General features: G+C 40.1%; 1 protein-coding gene across 1 annotated transcript in view; it reads right to left on the reverse strand.

Annotated features, from left to right (window-relative positions):
• Positions 1–20,111, reverse strand: part of trabd2b (TraB domain containing 2B) — a 43,868-nt gene extending 23,757 nt beyond the window's left edge. The window contains exons 1-2 of the mRNA XM_056730049.1: positions 19,663–20,111; positions 16,786–17,355 (exon numbers count right to left, since the gene is read on the reverse strand). Coding sequence (XP_056586027.1) covers positions 16,786–17,355; positions 19,663–19,773 — 681 coding nt within the window. The 5' untranslated portion in view covers positions 19,774–20,111. The remainder of the gene's footprint in view (positions 1–16,785; positions 17,356–19,662) is intronic.
• Between the last annotated feature and the right edge of the window lie 1,207 nt (positions 20,112–21,318).

Raw genomic sequence — 21,318 nt, forward strand, 5'->3', positions numbered from 1 at the left:
AAGTATGGCGCTTTATTTTAACCAATGAAACCAAAGAGCAGCTTAAACTGACGCCATGTCAACATACACAAACTCGACTTCAAATGCTAACTGGGAACCATGGTGTTCAACTCTGATTGTGCACATTGCTTTGTACTATAAATGCCTCGATATTTAGAAGAAAACAAAAGTGTAGCTTGCGTGATACCATCAGCATAATGCAATTTAAATGACTGGAAATGAAACGGTATGCTAGAATGTTTTTAGTTAAATCTTGATTAAATCGTGACTAAAAAATATTTATCAGGGAAACCACTCATGATAACTGAGGACACAAGTTTTAGGATAGCAAAAGTGGTATCTCTATGGTAAAATGAAGGTGCAATTTTGCAATTTGCCGACTTCATGCCGTAAAATCATACAGTCTTGCAAATAAAATTGAGCTTTCTAGAAATATTTTTCTTAGTACTTACGTTATTGTTTTATATGTTACTAATGCTTGTCTGTCTAAAATTCCTTGACATGATGCTAAGATATTATGGGCGGATACCAGTATCTACCCATAAGTCTATATGATAGTCTAGTTAGTATGACCTAGGTCTCTTCTTCAATGGACTTTTCTCACATTTTTATCTTCCAACAGGTGAAAATTGTAAGATTGTAAAGAAACAAAAAATATTTTGAAGAATGTTGGTAACCGGACGAATCGGCCTCCATTGACCTCCACTGTATGAATATTTATATATACAAAATTTCTTTCTTTCTGTTCCACAGAAGTTTCCCTGATGACAGAATTTTTATTTTTGGATGAACTTTATTTAATTTCCTTTAATTTTAATACTAACAGGTTGGTTAAAACACTAATCATGAGCAACAGTAATAGTCATACTTGCCCGAACAAATAATTTTAATTACAAACTATAAACAGATTTCGATTAAAGAGGCCTGTCACAAGTTGATTTATTCTCATGGGAAATTGTGTCACATATGTACATCAATCCTGTAAATAGGGTTTGAAAACAAGTGATGGAGCAGGTGAGGAAGAAGGTAGTTTAGTGGTTGCGCTAAACGACACTTTTCTCCACACCAGCTGTGAGCAGTAAATCGAGCGGTGCCGCCAGGCTGATTTAATTCAACAAGTCGTCTTTTTCCTGCTCTGGACAACACTGCCTCCCATCACATTAGGGCTGCACTGAGGCCTCATGGGAATGTATACAATGGAGCTCTTTTATTTGACCCTCCACTACTATTCTTTCTCGCTCTCTTTCTTTTCCTCTCTGATTTTGTTCATAAATTTCAGTGGGGAGACTGTGTTCGGGAGCGGAGGACTCTGTTGGGTTAAGCTGGCTTTGAGTCTCCTGTTTCTGTAATAGATGGGGCTGATTAAGTCTTCGGGGGACCCGGCGCGATTCTGACAGGCTGCTGCAGCTGTGAGAGGTGTGTGAGAGAGGGTGTGTGTTTGTGATTTTGGAAATGTAAAATGTGGCTAGCGCCTATATTTGCATGCTTTTCAGAGAACTCGACGAACAGCACATCCTATATATGCCTAATCTTATTTAGTGCATATTTATTGTCCCACACGGATAAACTTTATGTTCTTACTTTAGCCATACTAAACTTTCAGATCATTCCCATGCCGCTGTTGTTGTTGTCAGCGAACCAAAAGGCTGGAGGTTTACAGAAACCAATCTGTTTTCAGTAGTTATAGTAATCCTCTCTTTCTCTCTCTCGCACACACACAATGCTTCCCATTGGCCGTCATGTGACCCCACCACTATCTCTTGTTCAGATCTCTCTCTGGGACTGTCTGGGGTTGGCTATGCCCCAGGTCATTTAACCACTCTTCTCTCATTATTTATGTATATCTCAATCTCTCCACAAAGTGAATCTGACCTACTATGTCAGTGGCAACATCTTAACCTCTTTTGTCTAAAAGTATCTATGTCAGTCTGACACTAACGCTCAGTTTCACCCAAACTTCAAATCTCAATCACGTTTGATCAGCCGTTTGAATTTAATATTAACTATAAAAAGACATTTGACTTGTTTTTCTAAAGCTGTTTGAGAAACGGGGGCAGCAGAAGATCCGCTTCCTTGATATGTTGAGCCTTCCGCTTCAAAATACCTGACAGACATTTCGCAATGAACTCGTCTCTATCCAAACCACTTATGTTAAGTGGAATATGTTTTTGTTTATGTTTGAGCAAAAATTATTGAGCCATGCTCTTGTTCCATTTAGTCACAGATGCTTTGGATGAATGGTTGGTTGCTGTGTCTTGATGTGTGTGTGTGTCTGTGCTTTTAAACGCAAGATGGTAAAATAATCCATTCCAGCAAAAATAAGAACACATTGCCCACAAACACAGTGATACTATTAGCTGTGTGTGGGAAAAGCTTAATTTTCAAGGTCTTCTCACATTAAAGGCAGTGAATTGTGTGGCCCATAAACGGCATACTACCAGAATCCTTGAGAAGCTAAGATGAGCTCCAGACATCAGATCCAAACACGCTGGTGATGCCGGGGGGGATGTTAAAGGTGACAATTAGCCAGACCACAACACACACATAATAAAGTTTGGTTTGTGGGCAGTCCAGTGCTGGCCGTGAGTCAAAGCACAGCTACAAAGTTAACCTTGAACAGAACACCCCTTTCAAAGGAAATTTAAGCCTAATTTTTCTGTCCGTCTATTTAAACAAATCTAGTTAGATGGGCAAGTTTTTTGCATTTTGTTTTTAGCTTTAGGGACACATGGTTATTATTGAGGGGGTGTATTATTGTGGATTCCAGTCATGTGGGGGTGACTGTCTGTTTCCTAAAACCTGCTGTGACCTCTATACCTTTATCTATCCCCATCTTGCTCTCTCTCTCTCTTCATTTCTCCCCCACTCTCATCTGCTTCTGATCCGCTTCCCGTCCACGAGGGAAAGCGAAATCGGGGAGTTTGGAATTAAAGCACGTCTAGTGTGTCACTTTTGAACTCCAAAGCGCTTTCCCATGTAGAATTGAAGGTTATCTATTCCCATGATATACTGTAATAGCACTCACCATATCTGCCGCCCTTCACGAGCCAATAGATACACACGGATAACTGGCCCGAACAGAGGTTTAACAGTGTAAATGTGTGGGCTGCTCGCCTCCACGGAAAAAAAGTGAATGGAGAGTTGACGGGGCAGCCTGCCATCTCAAAACACACATATATACAGACGTTCTGTAAGGCTGTCAGTGCCTGTTAGGCTTGGCATCCTGGTTAGCAGGCGGTTTGGATCCACTTTCAGAAGAACTTTTACCCTGAATGTCTCTCCCATATGAAGACAGAAAGCAAGACAGGGAGTGAGAATCTATGCTATACAATCGGGAAGATGCCCAAAGTTGACCTTTGTTTGTCCCACATTGCCATTCATGAAAACAATCTGGATAATATAAGTGAATATATTTATATATATTTATTTAATGTAAATGTGTATTTCAAAGCGCAGGTCATTTGCGACAGGTCACAAACAGGTCACAATGGAGAGATTCACAATTCTCAAAAAACACAGTTTGGTATAATGTTTCGTTTTTGGACCTTCATATAATTTTTTTAAGTAACTTTGCTATGTAAGTATACAGCTGCGTTAAAAAATCAAGAGATCATTTAAAAACTGTTTGCAGTTTTCCTGAATTTACAAGGTTATTAAATGGATCATTTATTCATTCTTTAAACTAAAAAAAAAAATCTCACAATTTTCATATAAAATTATTTCTGTTTATTTGCAGAAAAGGAAAACTGGAGAAACAGGTCAAAATAACAGAAAAGACGCTCTGCTTTTTTCAGAACTCAAATACTACAAAGAAAACCAGTTTATATTTAAGCAGTGCAACAGTAATATTTGTACATGTTTTTCTGAAAAGTTCAAAAGTAATTTTATGTGATAACCTCGATTTTTTATCACAGTTTTCAAGTGTCTTGTCATGCAGTCAGTCTTTGACTTTGTCACTCCTGAGGTTTAATCTTTTTGAAATTCAACAGAAACTGGACTGGAATGGCCACAATACATTTAGAAACGCTGCTTAAATGATTAGATGAACTTAAATGAATTTACGTAAAAAAATCATGTTTTTTTCCAATATAATTGGATTTTACTAGTTGCATGAGCAGCAGATAACATTGTAATGAAACCTTACAGAACTAACTGAGGAATTGTTTATATTTGAGGGTTCTCTAAACTTAAAGATCCTTGTGAGGACATGTACCATGCTGACACGAACCCTAAACATTGAGAGAAAAAACATAATGATCATGACATCTACAATACACAAAACGGTTACAGCAGTGAGAAAGTAACTCAAGTTTTATCACCACATTCAATAAAAAGTCTAGTCAGTTTGCATTATAGTTCCCCATATGCAGTGCTCTACAGAAAGTAGTACACTACATTTCTGTCTCTCTCTTTCTTTTTCTCTCACAGGAACCAAAACCATTAACTCCTACTTTTCCTCTATGGATAATGTGTTTCAAATGACTCCTCACATCTCTTTCATCCCTCTTTCTCTCTCTCCTGTGGTGCAGGGTGCCTCTTGAAAGGCTTGTTTGGAGAGGGATGTTTCCTCCTGAGTTTGGCCCCAGCCCTTGGCAGGTTGGAGAGGGGCCCCTGTAGGCCTCTATTCTACAGGTTGATGGATGGCTGTTTTACCGTAGACAGAGCTAAGGTTGGGGGAGACGCTGCCATTCTCTAACAGTGTGATGGGACTTGTTACCCCCGGCGACGGATGGCACTCCAAACAGAGTGATCTGCAGGGGTCGTGTGGCCCGGTCAGCTGTAGTAAAGTTAACAAGCTCCTGTGTGCTTTTCTCGCAATAAACGGAGCGCTGTCACACTAAACCGCCACGCTGCGGGGTCACGGCTCCTGAAGAACGCAAAGTGGGTGGGGATTTGCAATTGGCCGGTAAAGACATTATGGGAGATAACATACACACAGGCTAAGGAGCCCCTGGAAGATAGATCTCGGTTATTTTCAACAAGGCGAACTTAGCTTATTAATAAAGAATTTAAATGATGTACAGGTGTGCACACAATGACTTGGTTCATCCAAAACGGAGCCAACATCTTTTTTTAGGTATCATTAAAAATGTCCCTACTCTCCAGTATCTTCTCAATCTCTGTGGTGACCCTTTTCACCCTCCATTGACCTTTCGTTTTTGTGTTTTCAGGAAGTTCTCACAGATATCCAGACACAGGACAAATTTGTGTGCGCCAAGCTGTCTTGGTCATCTCGGGGCTCAAGTCAAACACTGTAAAATATGTAAATCTTGGACCGAAAAGCATGAAAATGTATAATTGCTTCAGCTGTCAAGCCAATCGTTGCATTGTAATAACAGACTCCCTGAAATCACAACAACCTTCTTACCACCACGCCCATGTTTTTAAACATTCAGCTAATTCCTCAAGACAACCAGGAGTTTTTCCAACAATAACAGATTATACTATTAATTGATCGACTCTCGAGGTCCTTTTTGGCCTTCTAAACACTATCGCCCTTTATGCATGGATCTGACCAAATCCAGCTAGCATACATGTAGTGTTCTGAGTTAGCGGGCGACAGGGAGAGCTGGCGGGTGGAAAGTGCCACTGCAGCTCCGTCGTCACTCTCTTCTCCTGATCTACGCCGCACTAAATACCACTCCTGTTAGCAGGCATTAAAAAACCATTCACACCACCACCATGTGCTTGAGTTGGCCGCGATAATAGCTGAGCGGTAACGTCTGGAAGGAGCATGTTATACACACTTAAATCCACATACTCTTTCACTCATCTCTCATTCTCCATCTCTTGCTTTTGGCACAACGGCGGTACTTTTTGAGCAGTCATTCAGACGCAGCTGATAATGTCGCTCACACGTTTTTCATAAACCAACTCAAGACGCTATTACAACCGTACCTGTGAGAATCAGCACGGCGACTTTGATTTATATATTCAAAGTAAACGATTTGCTAACGCATGTCGATCGAATAACACGGACAGCCATGGAAAAGTGTTCCCTGGCACGAACAAGTGCCTGAGACCATATTTTTCACATTAGAGGTTCTGTGAAGTTGCCTTGCGGTGCTCAGCCCTGCGGTTATATCTGCTGGCAACCTGCTTGGGGATGATCGAGACACACTTTGAAGACCAGTTCTCCTCATTTTACTCCACATAGGCACCGTGAATTAAGGTAAGACGCGAGGGTGTGAGCAGGTAACTGCGAGAGGGGTCCGAGTCTTGATTGGCAGGATAAAGATGCCGTAATGCAAGTCTCATTTTCTCTCTCTCCCTCGGGCAGGTGGTCTGACAAGGGCATCAGAAACCAATTACCCAGACTGCTTACACACAGGCTTTTCGCTGCCAAGCCAAACTATGCTATCTGAATAGCCCACGTGTCCCCCCACCGCTCACTCTCTTTCTCATGTCCAGCTCACAGCAGGAGGAATGTGAGATGTTACTCTATCATGTCCCTACGCGCAGTTTTTCTGTTTTTCTTCATTCCAGTTAAGCACTGACGTACCTTCAGGATGTCCATTAAGCAATTATTAGCAATTACATTATATTTATAAACTGAGGGTGTGTTAGGGATTTTCTCAGAGAAGCATGTTATGAGAAAGATGCACTGAAAGTTGAATGTGTGTGTGTAGGTGTTTTTAGGAATAGGTGCCAAAGTTCGAGCTTGGAGCTCATGACTGGTCTCTGTCAATAGTTTGTGAAAATACACACCTCAGTTTTCCATAATGTTTGCCATGTATTACACAACCACTGAACACAGATACTGTACGCTTTCTTTCTCACACACACACACACACACCTCTGTGGTTTCTCCGCTACATACATATTCATCATTACCGTTCCAGTTTTCCAGGTTTTACCCACAGCTGCCCACTAATCTGTTTGCTCTGGTCTCACCACAGCCTTTAGTTACCGAGATCATCAGACTCAAAAGAGCTTCAGACGTGTGGCTCTTTCTCACTGTCCCTGCTGAAAAAGCAATAAAAACCTGATAGAAACCAACACAGAAACTTGAATGGTTTTCATTAAAATTCCATTATGAACCATTAGCCCTTTTTCATTAAAACCACTACAAATTTTGTTGTGTTTTTGGGGAATTTTGCAATACGATAAATCTTCTAGATAACACGCCACCAATAGAATTCACCACATACCAGTTGACACCATTATATTTAACCATTTTAACCAGTAAATCTATTACGTTTTCTGTTGTGCTTTGGTCAGGGTTCAATTGTTTTTTTTTCATCAAGCCGTGTATCTCCACTGAACCTCTAAGATTTCTCTCTTTCTTTCCTCTTGGACTGTAATTTCATCTGCCCATCATTGATCCCCCATAGTTACCGGCTCCTGAGGAACCAGGGCTGGACTCTTTAAGCAAATTTGATTTCTCAACTCATTTGCCTTCTGTAAACGTTGCCATATGTTTGATATTAGGTATAAACCGTTCCAGTGGGTGCCGAGAGCAAGTGAGAGCAGGAGAGGTTGGAGGAGAGGAACAGGAATCAGAGCATTAAATGGCAGGTGAAATCAAGCAAGATCTGAGGCGGAGGAAAAACAGAGCAGAGAATGAGAGTAACAATATGCCAGAACATCTCTACTCGTTTTGGCCACAAACAGGAGGAAAGTAAAAGATCTCATCTTTAGTACAGTCGTTTTTCTTACATGTGCAAGTGAGAACATCCTGTTTACCCTTTTAAGGGCAGAACATGGAAAGTTCAACCAGCATACACGAGGAAACAAACAAAACCCCATTATCTTCACAACTGACCCGAACAATACAACAACAAGCTTACCAGAAGCGCTGAACCTCTGAAATCAAACCATTTCTTAACAAGCGCAAAAGGAGGTGGTTTCCGAAAAGGAGTGAGTGTGTTTGAAGCTGCAGTATGTAACTTTTTTGGTTAAAAATAAACAAAAATCTGATATAGCAAGTGTTCAAAACTGTCCCCTACTTAATGGTAAACGTATAATAATTAGATTTGTTGAATCCTTCTTTGTGTGTAATATCAGTTTGATGTTTTTGGATTTGAAAAGTATACTCCCTCTAAAAAATGAAATCATTTACTCACCCTTAAGTTGTTACAAACTTGTATTAATGTCTTAGTTCTAATGAACACAAAGAATGATATTTGGTAAAAGGTTTGCAACTGACATTTCAGGAACATCAACGACTACCATATAGGGCCTTTTATTTTTACTGTTTTTACTTTTTATTTTATTATTTAATCTATTTTTCTTTTGCTCTGTCGAACACAAATTTTTCTTTGTGTTCAAGGGCATAGAAATGTATACAGGTTTGTAACAACTTGGTGGGAAATATGACAAAATGTTATTTTTTGGGTGGAGTATCCATTTAACCCACGTAGATTGTGTAAATGACATCTCCAATGAATATAAAATAATGCTGTATTTTAAAAGAGGATTAGAGGATAAAATGTTGATGAGCTGTGACTGTCTCCTCAGTGATGTCACTGGTGTTAGTGCTGAAACCTAATAGGGTGCTAATCTGCACCTACTGTATCTTCTGTCATCGTATATGAACCGGGGAAAACGTTGGAATCCCATAAACAAATTCTTATTTCCACATGCAGCTATAATCCACTTTCTAACAGTGAGTGCTGTTTTACATCCATGTTTTATTGATGAAGTGGGGCTGAATTTGCCTGATCTCATTCTGATCTCGTTAAAAAATGAATGAGAATACTTGTGAATACTATCCAATGTCCTTCCCATGACGCAATCCGCAGAAAAATAGAAAACCTGCGTAGAAAACCTTGTTAAGATTACTCAAGCTTGTCTCAATCCCTTGGGCACTGCTGTTCAGGGGTCGTTCAAAAAGGCAGAAGTGACAAAATGGGGAGAAACCAGTTTGGTGGGGTTGACAGGGAATCAGTGGATTTATGTGCACACCAGTAAAACTTTATGAGTGGAGCTACGTCTCAACCGATCCAGCGGCATCTTTTACATCAGTCCAGCCCGACGGGGGTGAATTTTAAAAACTTAGTCTGAGAAGATGCTTGAAACGATCAAAGAAAAAAGGAGGCGTTTTTCAGTCAGTGGCTAGTAGCATCTGTTCAAACAATAGCAGCAGACAGAAACTTTATGACGCTAAATTATCCACTAGGACGATGAATGTTGTGTTAAGGAGAATGATTTTCTTGGACTGCGTGTGTGTGTTAGAGAGAGAAATTGCATGTGCATGCTTGCCTGTACATGTCAGTCAGAGGTCAAGGTAGTAGCCATATTTCCATCCTTACTGGTCTCGTGGGGTTTGCGTGGATATGTGCGGGCAGGACCCAAAAGAGTGTTTAGGGAGAGTATGGATTGTATTAGAGCACAGACCACTGAGAGGCTGCCAACATGAAGCCCTAGAAAAAGACCCCTGAACCCACTGTAACCCAAGATGGAAGGTCTACGGGTTTAAAGACGACATTAAATGGAATTCGCAACATATTTAATGTCTGTTATGTGAAGCCAAATATGTAGTGAGAAATGTGTTCTGTTAACCAAGAATTTATTGGATTGGGAGGTCTTAAAACAAAGCTTTAGCCTGTTATGTTATTAAGAATTATTTATAAAATACAACATAATTTCAGAACACTTTTAGAAGTATTTCTTCTGTACGAATGACATGCACTATAATGTATAGTATGTGCACAGTTTTATGTTGCCTTTGAACTGTTCTGCTTTATTTGGAAGTGTTGAAGTGTGTGTTTTTGTCGTAAACATGATGAATATGTTTCTGTCTCATTGCTATCTCTATTCTCTCTTCCATTAACACAGGCATTGCAGGCAAGTATACTCATATTTCTGAAAGCTTGCCATGTCTGTGGTCAATTGCCTTCCAATAAATGAAAATAGTCTCCTATCCCTCTCTTTATCTGTTTCTCTCTTTGTTGTGTCTTTTTGAGGGGAACTCAGAGAATATATAATTGGAAGACTGTTGGTAACCGAACAACGGCGGTAGCCATTCACTTCTATTGTATGGACAAGTCAACGGGCACCGCCATTGTTCGGTTACCAACATTCTTTAAAATATTTTCTTCCGTGTTCTGCAGAAGAAAGAAAGTCCAACAGGGTTGATTTGACGAGTAAATGATGACAGAATTTTCAATTTTGGAGAACTTCCTTTTCTTCTCTTCTTCTTCTATTCCACTGGAAACAAACATCTTAATGAAAAACCTTCAGCTCAAACCAAATGATCAGAAGATTGTGCAACTTATTTATTTAAAAGCTGATATTAAAGTGGAAATCACACGCTCAAGCCTCCATTATGAATGACATCTGATCAAACTAATAATCTTATTACTTAAATTTGTCCACACGTGTCTGTGGGTATACTGATGCCTGGATGATTTTGTCAAAAAAGGGACCCTGTTCTCGCTGATAGGTAAGACAGCCGGTGGATAACCTCTCGCGTGACGTGAGGCCATTGAAGCGAAGATGAAATGACTGTTCCATTTTAGAGAGGAATGCAGCAAGGAAGATGAAGAGAAAGAAAGGGAAAGAAAGGTGGATCCTGGCGTAAGGATCACAGCTGTATGGAATAGCAGTCAGTCTTCTGCATTCACAGCTGCTATGTCTCCTGAGCGAGCTCACAGCCCTGAACACGATCATTCTCCAATGTGCAGAATTCATTAGAGCTGGAATAGTACAACAGATTTAGCAAAATGGGACCATTTATTAAGTCATTGAGATGTTTCATGAATCACTACAGGTAGGAAACATCAGGGACCACTCACTTGATGCAGCATAACATACATCATTCTATTACCGACAACATTACGTTTAGACAAATGTATGGAGTTTTAAATTGAAGATTTGGGGAAGCATATTTATTTAATCCTGTCTGTCACAATCCAAGTGTATATGGATAGTCAAATAGAGTGTTTATGTAGATTTTCCGAGATTTAACTTTTTTCGTGGGAGTTCTTTAAAGCTAGCTCTGTCTGTCCTATTCCAACCGTAATGAATTCTGCACATTGGGGAGCGATAAACTGTCAGCACGGTTAATACCTTCTCTGAAAAGTACTGTCTTCATATCCCCTTTAAAAGGAGAGTTCACCCAAAAATAAAAATTCTGTCATTATTTATTCACCCTCATGTTATTCAAAAGCTCTATATTACGCTTTTTTTCTATGAGACAGAAATTATATTTTGAGGAATGTTTCAATAGTTTTGTGTCCAATTGAAGTCAATGGGAGCCAATGTTGTTTGGTTTGCAACATTATTCAAAATATCTTCTTTTGTGTTTTGCTAAAATGAAGGTCATACAGGTCTGAAATGACAAGAGAGTGTGTGAAATATGACAGAATTTTCATTTGGGGGTGACTATCCCTTTCAATACAACAAATGTCACTGTGTAGTCTGTATAAGGGTTCAAACGTAAATTCCCCTTCCTCTTCTATTTTCATCTTGTAGCCGCAGAACAGGATGTTTGTGTGCGCATCTCATGGATAATTACTTCTGCGGGGAAGGGCGCACCCACACTACAGACGCATGGCCTGCAGTCCACAGCCTCCTCGCTCTGTGTGTGCCACGCTCTGGGGTAAGATGGCACTTTGATGTAGGTAACTACCTCCCGGTTGGTGAAAGTAAACATTCACGGTGTCCATGGCTTGGCTTTTCCACTTCGCTGAATTCCGGAGCAAGACTCGCTTTAAGGCCAGTCCATAATTGTCTAAGTGGTTCTGGACAGCAGGGGCCAATTTAGTCATTAGAAAGGCCAATTAAGTAATTAGAGCAGCGGTTTGACTGCCGTGTGTATGTTCACAGGCCCTGGAGATTGCCTGATTTGGCACTTTTATGCACATTTGCTCTCGATGTTATTGAAGGCTTAGGTCCCCTAGTGGACACAGACACATGGGTGTTGCAGAGATCGATGGTTAATTGTGACAAATGAAAACCTGGATTAAAACTGATGTCATTGGCAGCATTTATGAAATCTAAAGCTACAGACTTATGGTTAATATTTAGAGACACTTTAACGCGTCATCTGAAAGATTGATTTTTTCCAATCAGCCACGTGAAAACGCAAAGCTCCATCTTGAAACAATGAAGAAAGAATTTGACGATAACATCTTTTCCGTCCACCAGACTGAAGGTCCTGCGTGTGTTCTCATGCTACAGTAGGTCGACATACTATGAATTTAATTCTGGGGCCTTTAAATCCAATGTGCGCTGACATTCTTTCTTTACTCTGCAGGTAGACTGGCACAGAGGTACATGGAAAGCTTCCAGGAGGAGAGAGAGAGAGAGAGAGTATATTTTGGGCAAGGAGGTTAACCAGCAGGGGCAGAAAGGTGGCTGCTTTTTCCATCACGCTGCTGCTCGGTTGTTACACACACGGACTGGAATGTAAATATTTAAATACTCCGACTATCCATTATTCAATCATATAAATATGAAGGATCTGACATTAAGGTCCATCAGATGGCCACAACATGAAGCGTTGAGTAATTCTTTGTTTGCTTAATGACGATGATTAATTGTTGTTGCATTTTGCATCCACACCGTATCATAGTATGATTCAGTCAGAGCTTAACAGATTTCATATTTTACTGAAATATAGCAGTAGTGAATACCGAGTGAAGGTTGTTTTCACTTTGCTGTTGGATTTATAATGTTGAGAAACATTACTGACATTTTTCACACTGACCCAACAAACACTTACAAAGTAAACACAGCGATCCAGTGAAAGCCAACAACCATTGGAATTTGGTTTGTTGCCATTTGTAGGTCCAGTGTGAACTAGAATTAACTCCCATTTCAGACACAATGTACCCAACTATCTTGTTTATTTGTGCTCCTTCCACCAGTGACAATACCTCATTTACAATCTTACAAACAATAAAACGGAAACTCTGTGTAGCAAATACAGAGATACAAACAAATCAGCCAAGCAGAACTAAATGTTGATAGGAAATAAAACAAACAGCAACTAGACCTGGTTTATTTGAATGCATATTCAACATGTTGTTGCCCTTCATTCTCCGTCAACACTGCTGCACTTCTTCACAGCTCAAAACAGATGGAGCTGCTGCAGATCTTTAATCTAAATCTGATATGCCGCATGACTGTACATGATGTGACATCACTTCTCAGACCTAAATTAGCCATGTAACTTTCCCTGTTTGCTGGCCAGCGATATCACACACAGACTCTAGTCTCCAGAAGTCTGTCTGCGCCGTCAGCACGGCCATGACCTTTGACCTCAGCCCAGGGCATGGTGCCAGATAAATGATGTCTATGGTCACCTCCCCCGGTTTTTCAATGCTGGCTGCAAAGCAACCCCAAGATGAATGTGCATGCATACATTTTTTCAGGTGATGCATTATGGGTGCTCTAAAAAAGCATTCTGTTTACTGTTAACTTTTGTCTTGTCCCTCTGTGTATTTTGCATATGGCTTCAAGCAAGTGTGTGTTGTTTCCTGCATGGCCAGCTGTCTACGTTCATCCCCCTGTGGAGAGCTAGAGATGAACCATGAGCTTCCTGCAGCCTTTGAAACCTCCAACCCCCCCCAAAAAAGTAAAAACCTCCCCATCGTTCTTCAACGTCCCTCTGCACTTCATCCCAGAGCCAGACGTGGATCTGCGCCAGGCCACGTGAACCACTCCACGCACCAGGCATCGCACCCCATTATCCCCCAAGGAACCCTATCAACGTTGAGATGGAGACCTGTTTTTCTGTAACACCTTCCGAGCTGAAATAACTCCCAGTGAAGTTGCAGAGATCTTGGCCACAATGCAACAGGTCAGCTGTTTTAATCTGTTTTATGTGCCAGTTTCTTTTTTATCCAAAGCAACTGACCGTCCATTCAAGCTATACTGTACATTTGTCGTTTGTTCAGTTTGTGTTCCCTAGGAATCGATCCCACAACCTATTGCACTCCATACGTTCTACTAGTTGAACTACACCATGAAGATGTCAGCCACGTTTGCAAAGCACTCCCTGAGCCCCGAAAAGAGACCACGGTAAATTGAAGGATATTGTAGGCAGTTACTTTTATTGGGAAGGATTAATACACCAGCTCTTGGCATTTGGAACTGTTCCCAAGTCTGATCTACAACAATCCCGCGGCTCATGTTTCAGATTAAGCCTCGCAGCGACACCAAAGCCTACACATCATCCAGCCCTTCCTTCTTTTCTTTGCCTCCACGCATGATCTCGCCGGCTGACCTCACTCTTACTTTCGAGTTCCAGGCGAGTACGGCGCTCAAATTATCCCTCAGATTCTAATGCAGCATAATCATTTGCCTGTCAATTTCATTTTGCCGTCTATACATCTCTGGGACTGTTGTGGGGTGGAGAGCTGTAGGAAATTCAGATGTTCAAAAGCTTGCTGATTAGCCCTGTGATTAAAATGGATCGCTGCCTGAGCTTTTGCCAGAATATAAAGCAGAGACTTTTACAATCGCTGAGAGCACTTTGTAGCAGTTCATATTGCGGTGCATTACTATACGTCTGTTCTGCCCATTCTAATGACTTTTAGCTTATGAGTGTAATTCAGTAAAGAATAACTCAAGAAAGAAATTACTTTTTAGTATTTGAAGCGGTAAATGGGCTTCATTTTGTTTTACTTAAGCAAGAGAGTGGAATTCAATCTATTTCCCTTGTTTTATGAAGTACATGTATTGAAAAGGATATTTTGACTTTCCCAGCCTGGGAATTAAACAGTTTTTGACCTCTCCCACATTAAAGATGAGATCTGTAGCCCTGCGCTGAGTCCACATTTCCCACGATTCCTCACAGGGTACGCTGCCTGGCAGAGCCTGCAGGCATGTTCTCCTTTGACAGCATAGTTAGGAGGTGCTGATGAAAGTGGAGAGGCTATGTTACCTCAGTTCCTTCTCAAATTAGCACAGGAGACCTGTTGCCTGTCACACAGAGGCCCCGGCTCACAGATTCAGTTGCAGTGTGAGCATTAGTTTCTGTTTGTTTTTGACACCAACGCAAAAGGTTCTGAGGCGAATTTTTCTGTGATTTTCAAAGGGCCGACTTTTTAATGGATTTTCTGGCAGTTGTTTTTAGGGTGCAACCCATTGAGGTGTTTTTGTGTGTTTTTAGCAGAGTTAGTACTACAGATGTGTTAAACTAACCTTTTTGTGATGTTATATGTGAACGTGATAAAGCAACGCAACATGTCACAGCCATTCAAAACTACTTTACAAAGTGGGACATTTTTTTACATTCTATTAGGTCACATTACATTACGTTACACCATTTACATTACATTAGGTCAGGTTTGGGGTTTCAGCATCGGTTTTTTTTCTAATAACCATGCGTTTTTGTAAGAAGTATTCATCCAATGTATTCCAGTGAGATCAGGGCAAATAAAGCAAGTCCCAAATTTTTAAACAGATTGTTCTAACATTAATTACAGATTATTATTCTCCTTTTTGAACAAATGCAATTTTGTACCCACAGTAAGCGTCAATCTTTTGTGGATACTTAAACGGTGCTAAATGTTGTATATTGTACATTCATTACATTTTTATATGAATTATTTAAAGTATAGATCCCCCAAAATAAAATCCTGTCATCATTTATTTATCCTCTTGTCGTTCAAAATCTGTCTATGACTCTTTCTTCTGTGGAGTACAACAGATGATATTTTGAGAAATGACTAATGTTATTTGGATACCAATACTTTAAAAATATATATATTTTGTCTTCTGCAGAAGATAGAAAGTCATACAGGTTTGAGATGATATGAGGGTGAGCAAATAATAAAAAACTATTTTTTGGGTGGACCAAAGTGCTGTGAAAATACATTTAGAACTCCTGCCCAAACTTTCATTTAGATTTCCCTTAGGTTGGAAACCCACCATGAATTTCAGCCCTGCAAATAAATTAAATGAAGTAATGGAGAGAAGTTCATCTCAATTCCAAAGAAACATGCAATGACTTTCCATAGAAATGTAGGTTATTGTGTAGTTGTGCTTGGAGTGTAAATTAAAGTTTGGTAAAACAAATAACACAGCATGAGTCAAGGCAAAAGGGGATTGAAATATTACTACAAGAGATGATCAACACCCTAATTTAATAACTGATTAAAGTGTTGTCAATTTTGCATATAATGTTTTGGTAAATTGGTATAAAACTCATATATCCTGATGCTGTAGGGATCCTTTTTGCCAAATAATGGTTTCCAAAAAATAGCTTAAAAATGTGTGTTTTGTAAATTTTGCACCATACACCATAATTTATCAAATGAAGAGGCAAATATTGTAAAAAGTACACCCTCTGGGCATCATATTGGGCCACAACTGCAAAAAAAGAGACTTTTACCTTCGAAAGAAAATATCTTTACAATCCTTCCTGTTTTTCTTTTAGTCTCTCATATCTCTGACTCATTGCTCTATTCATGACAGAAGGAACAGTTTGATGACCTCCGCCTGCATATCATCAAATGATTACTGTAGGTAAGTTTGTCAATCTTTCACTCTGTTACACTAGACAGGCACCAACAGGATAATCAAGATGTGTCATATGATAGCAAGACCCCACAGGCAGACAATCATTCTATTTCCTCCCTCTATACCTCATACATTTTATTCGGCATTGATTTCCACTCTAATTGGTCTTCGCGACAGCTCACCTCCCACACCCAGTGATTTATCTCTAGTAATTTATTTAATTTTCCTATTGATCTGGTTTGTTGATGCATAATCATAATCATTTAACCCAAACTGACACCTATTTCCGCCACAGGATTTCTCATGCACTCAGCAGAACAACAAGCACGCACTCATACCCAGTTAAAGTATGTCTGGTTGCTCACTTACCTGTGAAAAGTTGAGTCCATTTAGTGGATGACACTGTTCCTCTACCATCTCAACAGCCCCCGTCTGCTTCCTGAGACGTTCAGCCTCCTGCGCCAAGAAGAGGTCAAGGACAGGCGTTCCCCGCGAACGCACGTCTGCTTCCGTCAGCGAGTTCACCATCAGCATCACCCAAACGGGTCGCTTGCGTTCCCAGTTGCCCGCAATGGCGTTGAAGAGGTAGTCGGCATAAAGCCCCCTGCCACGCTGGTCCGCAGTCATCCACATGGGCATCATGTGTTTGACGTAGTCCAGGTGGCGCTTAAGGCGGCGGTAAAGATCACGCGGAAGTAACGTCTGCAGGTTTTCTCCATTGGGTAGCAGCTGGCAGCTGGTTAGTTTTGAGATAGTTAGCGGATCTGTGAGATCCAGTTCGAAGAACACATTGGTGCTGGTCTGAAAGGCACGTTTGGAACTCTCAGGGATGTATTCCCAGACTCGGGTGTAGGGGACGTGGATTGTTCCAAACAAGTAGGACGGAGGGTGAGGAGGAGGCCGCTTCACGGTCCACAGGAAAGAGTTCATGTCTTTTTGCTTTATAAGAAGAAAAATTTAAGAAGAAAATATTTTAGTGTTAGTGACGAGAGCTGGACATAAGACTGAACAGATATGATATTAATGCAAAACAATCTCACAACTTCACATTTAAAACCACATGAATCAAAGTAAAACAAACTTATTTGGGCACTTATTAAATCATCTCAAGACCATAACAACTCAAGCAATGTTTTTTTAACTAGATTCCACAAACATATTATTTCCATAAATTATTTCTCCTTTTATTTCAAAAGGAGGAGACAAACAAGCACCCGTGTAGCAGCTCGATCACAGAGGAGTCGGTTCATGCCACGGCACTGATAGAGCTGCCGTATTAAACCTGTGGTGAAAATGTTTAACTGGGGTTCTTAGTTTACAGTGTGCCTCTCCTCGTAAAATAGAGTCTTTACACTCTGAAGTTTAGCAAAACTCTGCTGTATGTCGCCCTCTGAACTGAAACTCTATTTAGGCTATACTTGCTAAAGTTGTCAATAGCTCTAGTCTTGTAAAATGGAACCTTTATTGTGCAACTCGCTCTTAAAGGGTAAGCCTTTAAATGTAATGAATTATTAAACTGTCTTTGATCACGAAACAGTAGTTTAGAGTTTATTAACCAAAAGTCAAAGCTTAACAAGATGAACTGCACTATGACTATAAAACATGTAAGCCTATGTGTGAAGTCCACCCAAAAAGTCATGGATTTTACTATATTTGTTTTTATTTGTTCGTTTTTTGCTTAGAAAATATTAATAATAACAGAGAAAATATGTAATATTGAGTTCCTAAATAATTTATCTATTCAGGCCTAAAATTCTTATAAATGTATTTGCCATTGCTTTCGTCCTCGTGGACTCGAGGCTCGTTATTCACAAACACTAACCAGCTTTACCGGATAGAAGCTTGTATTATATTTTGTATGAGAAGGTCACATTCACGGACCCTCTCTGACGCGCACTGCCCCGTTTTATGGAGTAATTTCTTAACCAAAACCAGGCCGCGCTGTACGTGCGCATTATGAATTACACAAAGAATGCACAGGTCATATCCTGGACAACGATACCATTAATGATATGAATCTCCGGGAAACGATACACATTAAATGTCACATAAAAATATGAATGTCAAATAAAGGAAATTAGCAGACTGAAAAGTACGACTTCTGCATGCATAATGTTAAGTGTCATAATTTCTGCCTAAATGCACTGAATAAGTGAAGGATAGAGAGACCCGGGCGCGGAACGCTTTAAGATGTGGAATGTTTATAATTAGATGCTTGAAGAATTGAACATAGCTAATCCAATGAAGGCCAGTGCTGCTGGATCTTTATTTAATGATGATATTTTTCATTTCCTCGACTGATGATGAATGCACTGCACGAATTGCTCATATGCAAACGATCAAAAGTGAATTTGCGTTAAAGAGGCTGCTGCACTTGCCAATTCATAATAATGTAAACACTGCAGATAACAACTTTAACAGTTCTCGTCTCACTGAAACTTGATGGGTTTATGAGGGTCAGTGAAATTTTTCCATATAAATGCACTTGTAGTCAATTCACCCGTGGATTTTCAACGTTTCCCTTTGACACACAAACTGACATTACACTGTTAAGAGCGAGTATTTCACTTGGCACAAAAAAATATTGCTATTTTTTTCTGGCCCGGACTTCTACTTGTACACGACAAGAAGTGACAAGCTGTTGGCTGGGCGCCTCTAAAATAATTGTTATTGCTTTAAAAATAATATTTAATTGTGCGTCATTAAATTAATTAAATGCAATGGATATACTATTGTTGAATAATTATTTTGTTTTTAACACGATTAGATAAAAGTATGATAAAATCAGTAAAAACGTATAATAATAATATAGCCTACAGAAGAAGAAGAAGAACTGAATGACGTATAATTGTTCTGTTAGTTAGTAACAATTTAGCATTTACATTTGTATTTTCCCTTAAAATGCATTTATTCAAGCGATTAAATGTTACATTTTATTGATATTCTTTCATTTAATTTTAAATTTTGTCTCAACAAAAAGTAAACATTTAAAATTGGCTGTACTGCTCTTAAACTATGCAAACATTCTTATAATTTCGGACGTCAATTAAATTGATTTCGGTTGTTAGAAATAAAAACCATCCAAAAAACGACATTAAAACATTAAAATCAGACTCCTTTTTTGTAATCACATCATTTTGCATCACACTTTAGTTTCATGTCGTGTAATCTACAAGGTCCAGTAAAGGTGCATGCACCACAGCTACATTATGACAACTTCATAAAATGCACACTTCACAAACTCACCGACACATGCTTGTCACATTGCCGCGTCCTCTCGTGCGTATCCCGGGATGAGTCCATTTGAAAGAAAGCGCATAAAATCACCAACCATCGTAGTGCCGAGTGACAGTTCATTTCGAGATGAGAGGGCACAGGATAACTCACACAGTCCACAGCTCCTTCTCTTGTCTCTTAGAAGTTTCTCCCTGTTGCTGAACGCAGATCGCCTTCTTCGCCGGTTATGGTTATCGGCTCACTTCTGCCGCCTCGAAAGTGCGCACGAGGCATTCTGACATTCCGCCATTCTCCTTCTCTAGACTTTCAAATGATTTTGAGTCGTCTCCGTGTCTCCTCACTGTAAAACTGGCCAGCTGTGTCGAGCACAAACTCTGCGCGCATAGCAAGCTTCAGTTTAACTGCGCCGAGAACTCGCAACGCCTTGCGTGTTCCCCCCTCTGCTTGTTTTACTAGAGGAGGGGAGAACAGGTTGTTTTGGAGAACGAGTGTGTATAACAGTTCGGCGACGATGGAAAAGGAGGACATTAATATTTACATCCTTAAAATATGAATGCTTCATTAGATAAGGACTGGCAATCAAAATAATACACATGGGTTGTCTTTTCTCTTGATAACTATTCCACATGTTTGACATATTCTTCCCTAGTTCGTTTATTGGTAAAAAAAAAATTGCTTAACATTTGCCATAGGACGCAGGCGATCGATGTCTTTCAACGTTTAAATGATTCTTGTTTTGACATACTGTACCGTTTACCCTCAATTCATCACTGTCACCGCATATTTGACAGTAATGCGTCATGGCGTTTGACTCTAATCATTTTCGCAATGACGTTTACGGGATAGCAGATTGTGATTAATTAAACCAAACATTGCAGGAAGTAATGCTGCAAAAATATATTTTAAGTTTATTTTTCATCCCCGGTCTCGTTAAGTATGTGTCATTCTGGAAAGTACGGATTGAGAATGAATGGGAGTGCTGAAAGCCAGTTGTCGTTTTCCACGGTGCCGTGACCCGTGTTATTGTCCGAGTGGACGACCGAGTGACGGTGTCAAGTAGTGGGCCATTAATCATAGGGATCCTTCAAAACAAGTGCCACATACAGCCATGCTGGTGACACCGGTAAGAGTCGACACAAGAGCTCCTTTGTGTTTACATCATGTCTCAGTCTCCAGACTCTCCACAGGTCCGTTATGAGTCTCCAGTGTGGTAGTTGCTCTTACCTACTGTATATTTTCTGTAGGCTCAATGATTACACGGCACTGATTACAGACTTATATTTGTTTATGTGAGTGTGAGTCTGCTTATAACCGGGCCTTAATTATTTGGAGTATCAAAAATGTGAAGCCTCGTGTTACAGTCACATTGATGAACGGTTGAAGGTAGCCTATATCAGGTTTGCAATTGCTATACAACAATGCTCAATGATAGACAATCCCATGAAACCTCTTAATTCTACGGCTCATTGACTGTGTGGGCTGTTTGTGTTTTTTTTCTTGCCGTGAACGATAATTGGGCACATCTGCCCTCTCATTGTGTGTGTTCTGTTATACAGGGCTCTTTCCTTCATATGGGAGAAAGTAGCCTGTTGGATCAACCCTGTCCACCTGCAGATGCATTTACCTGTTGAAACCACACCTTGAAGCTTAGGTCCGAGTGCGATT

Source organism: Triplophysa dalaica, chromosome 18, assembly GCF_015846415.1.
Source record: "Triplophysa dalaica isolate WHDGS20190420 chromosome 18, ASM1584641v1, whole genome shotgun sequence".
Taxonomy (NCBI): Eukaryota; Metazoa; Chordata; class Actinopteri; order Cypriniformes; family Nemacheilidae; genus Triplophysa; species Triplophysa dalaica.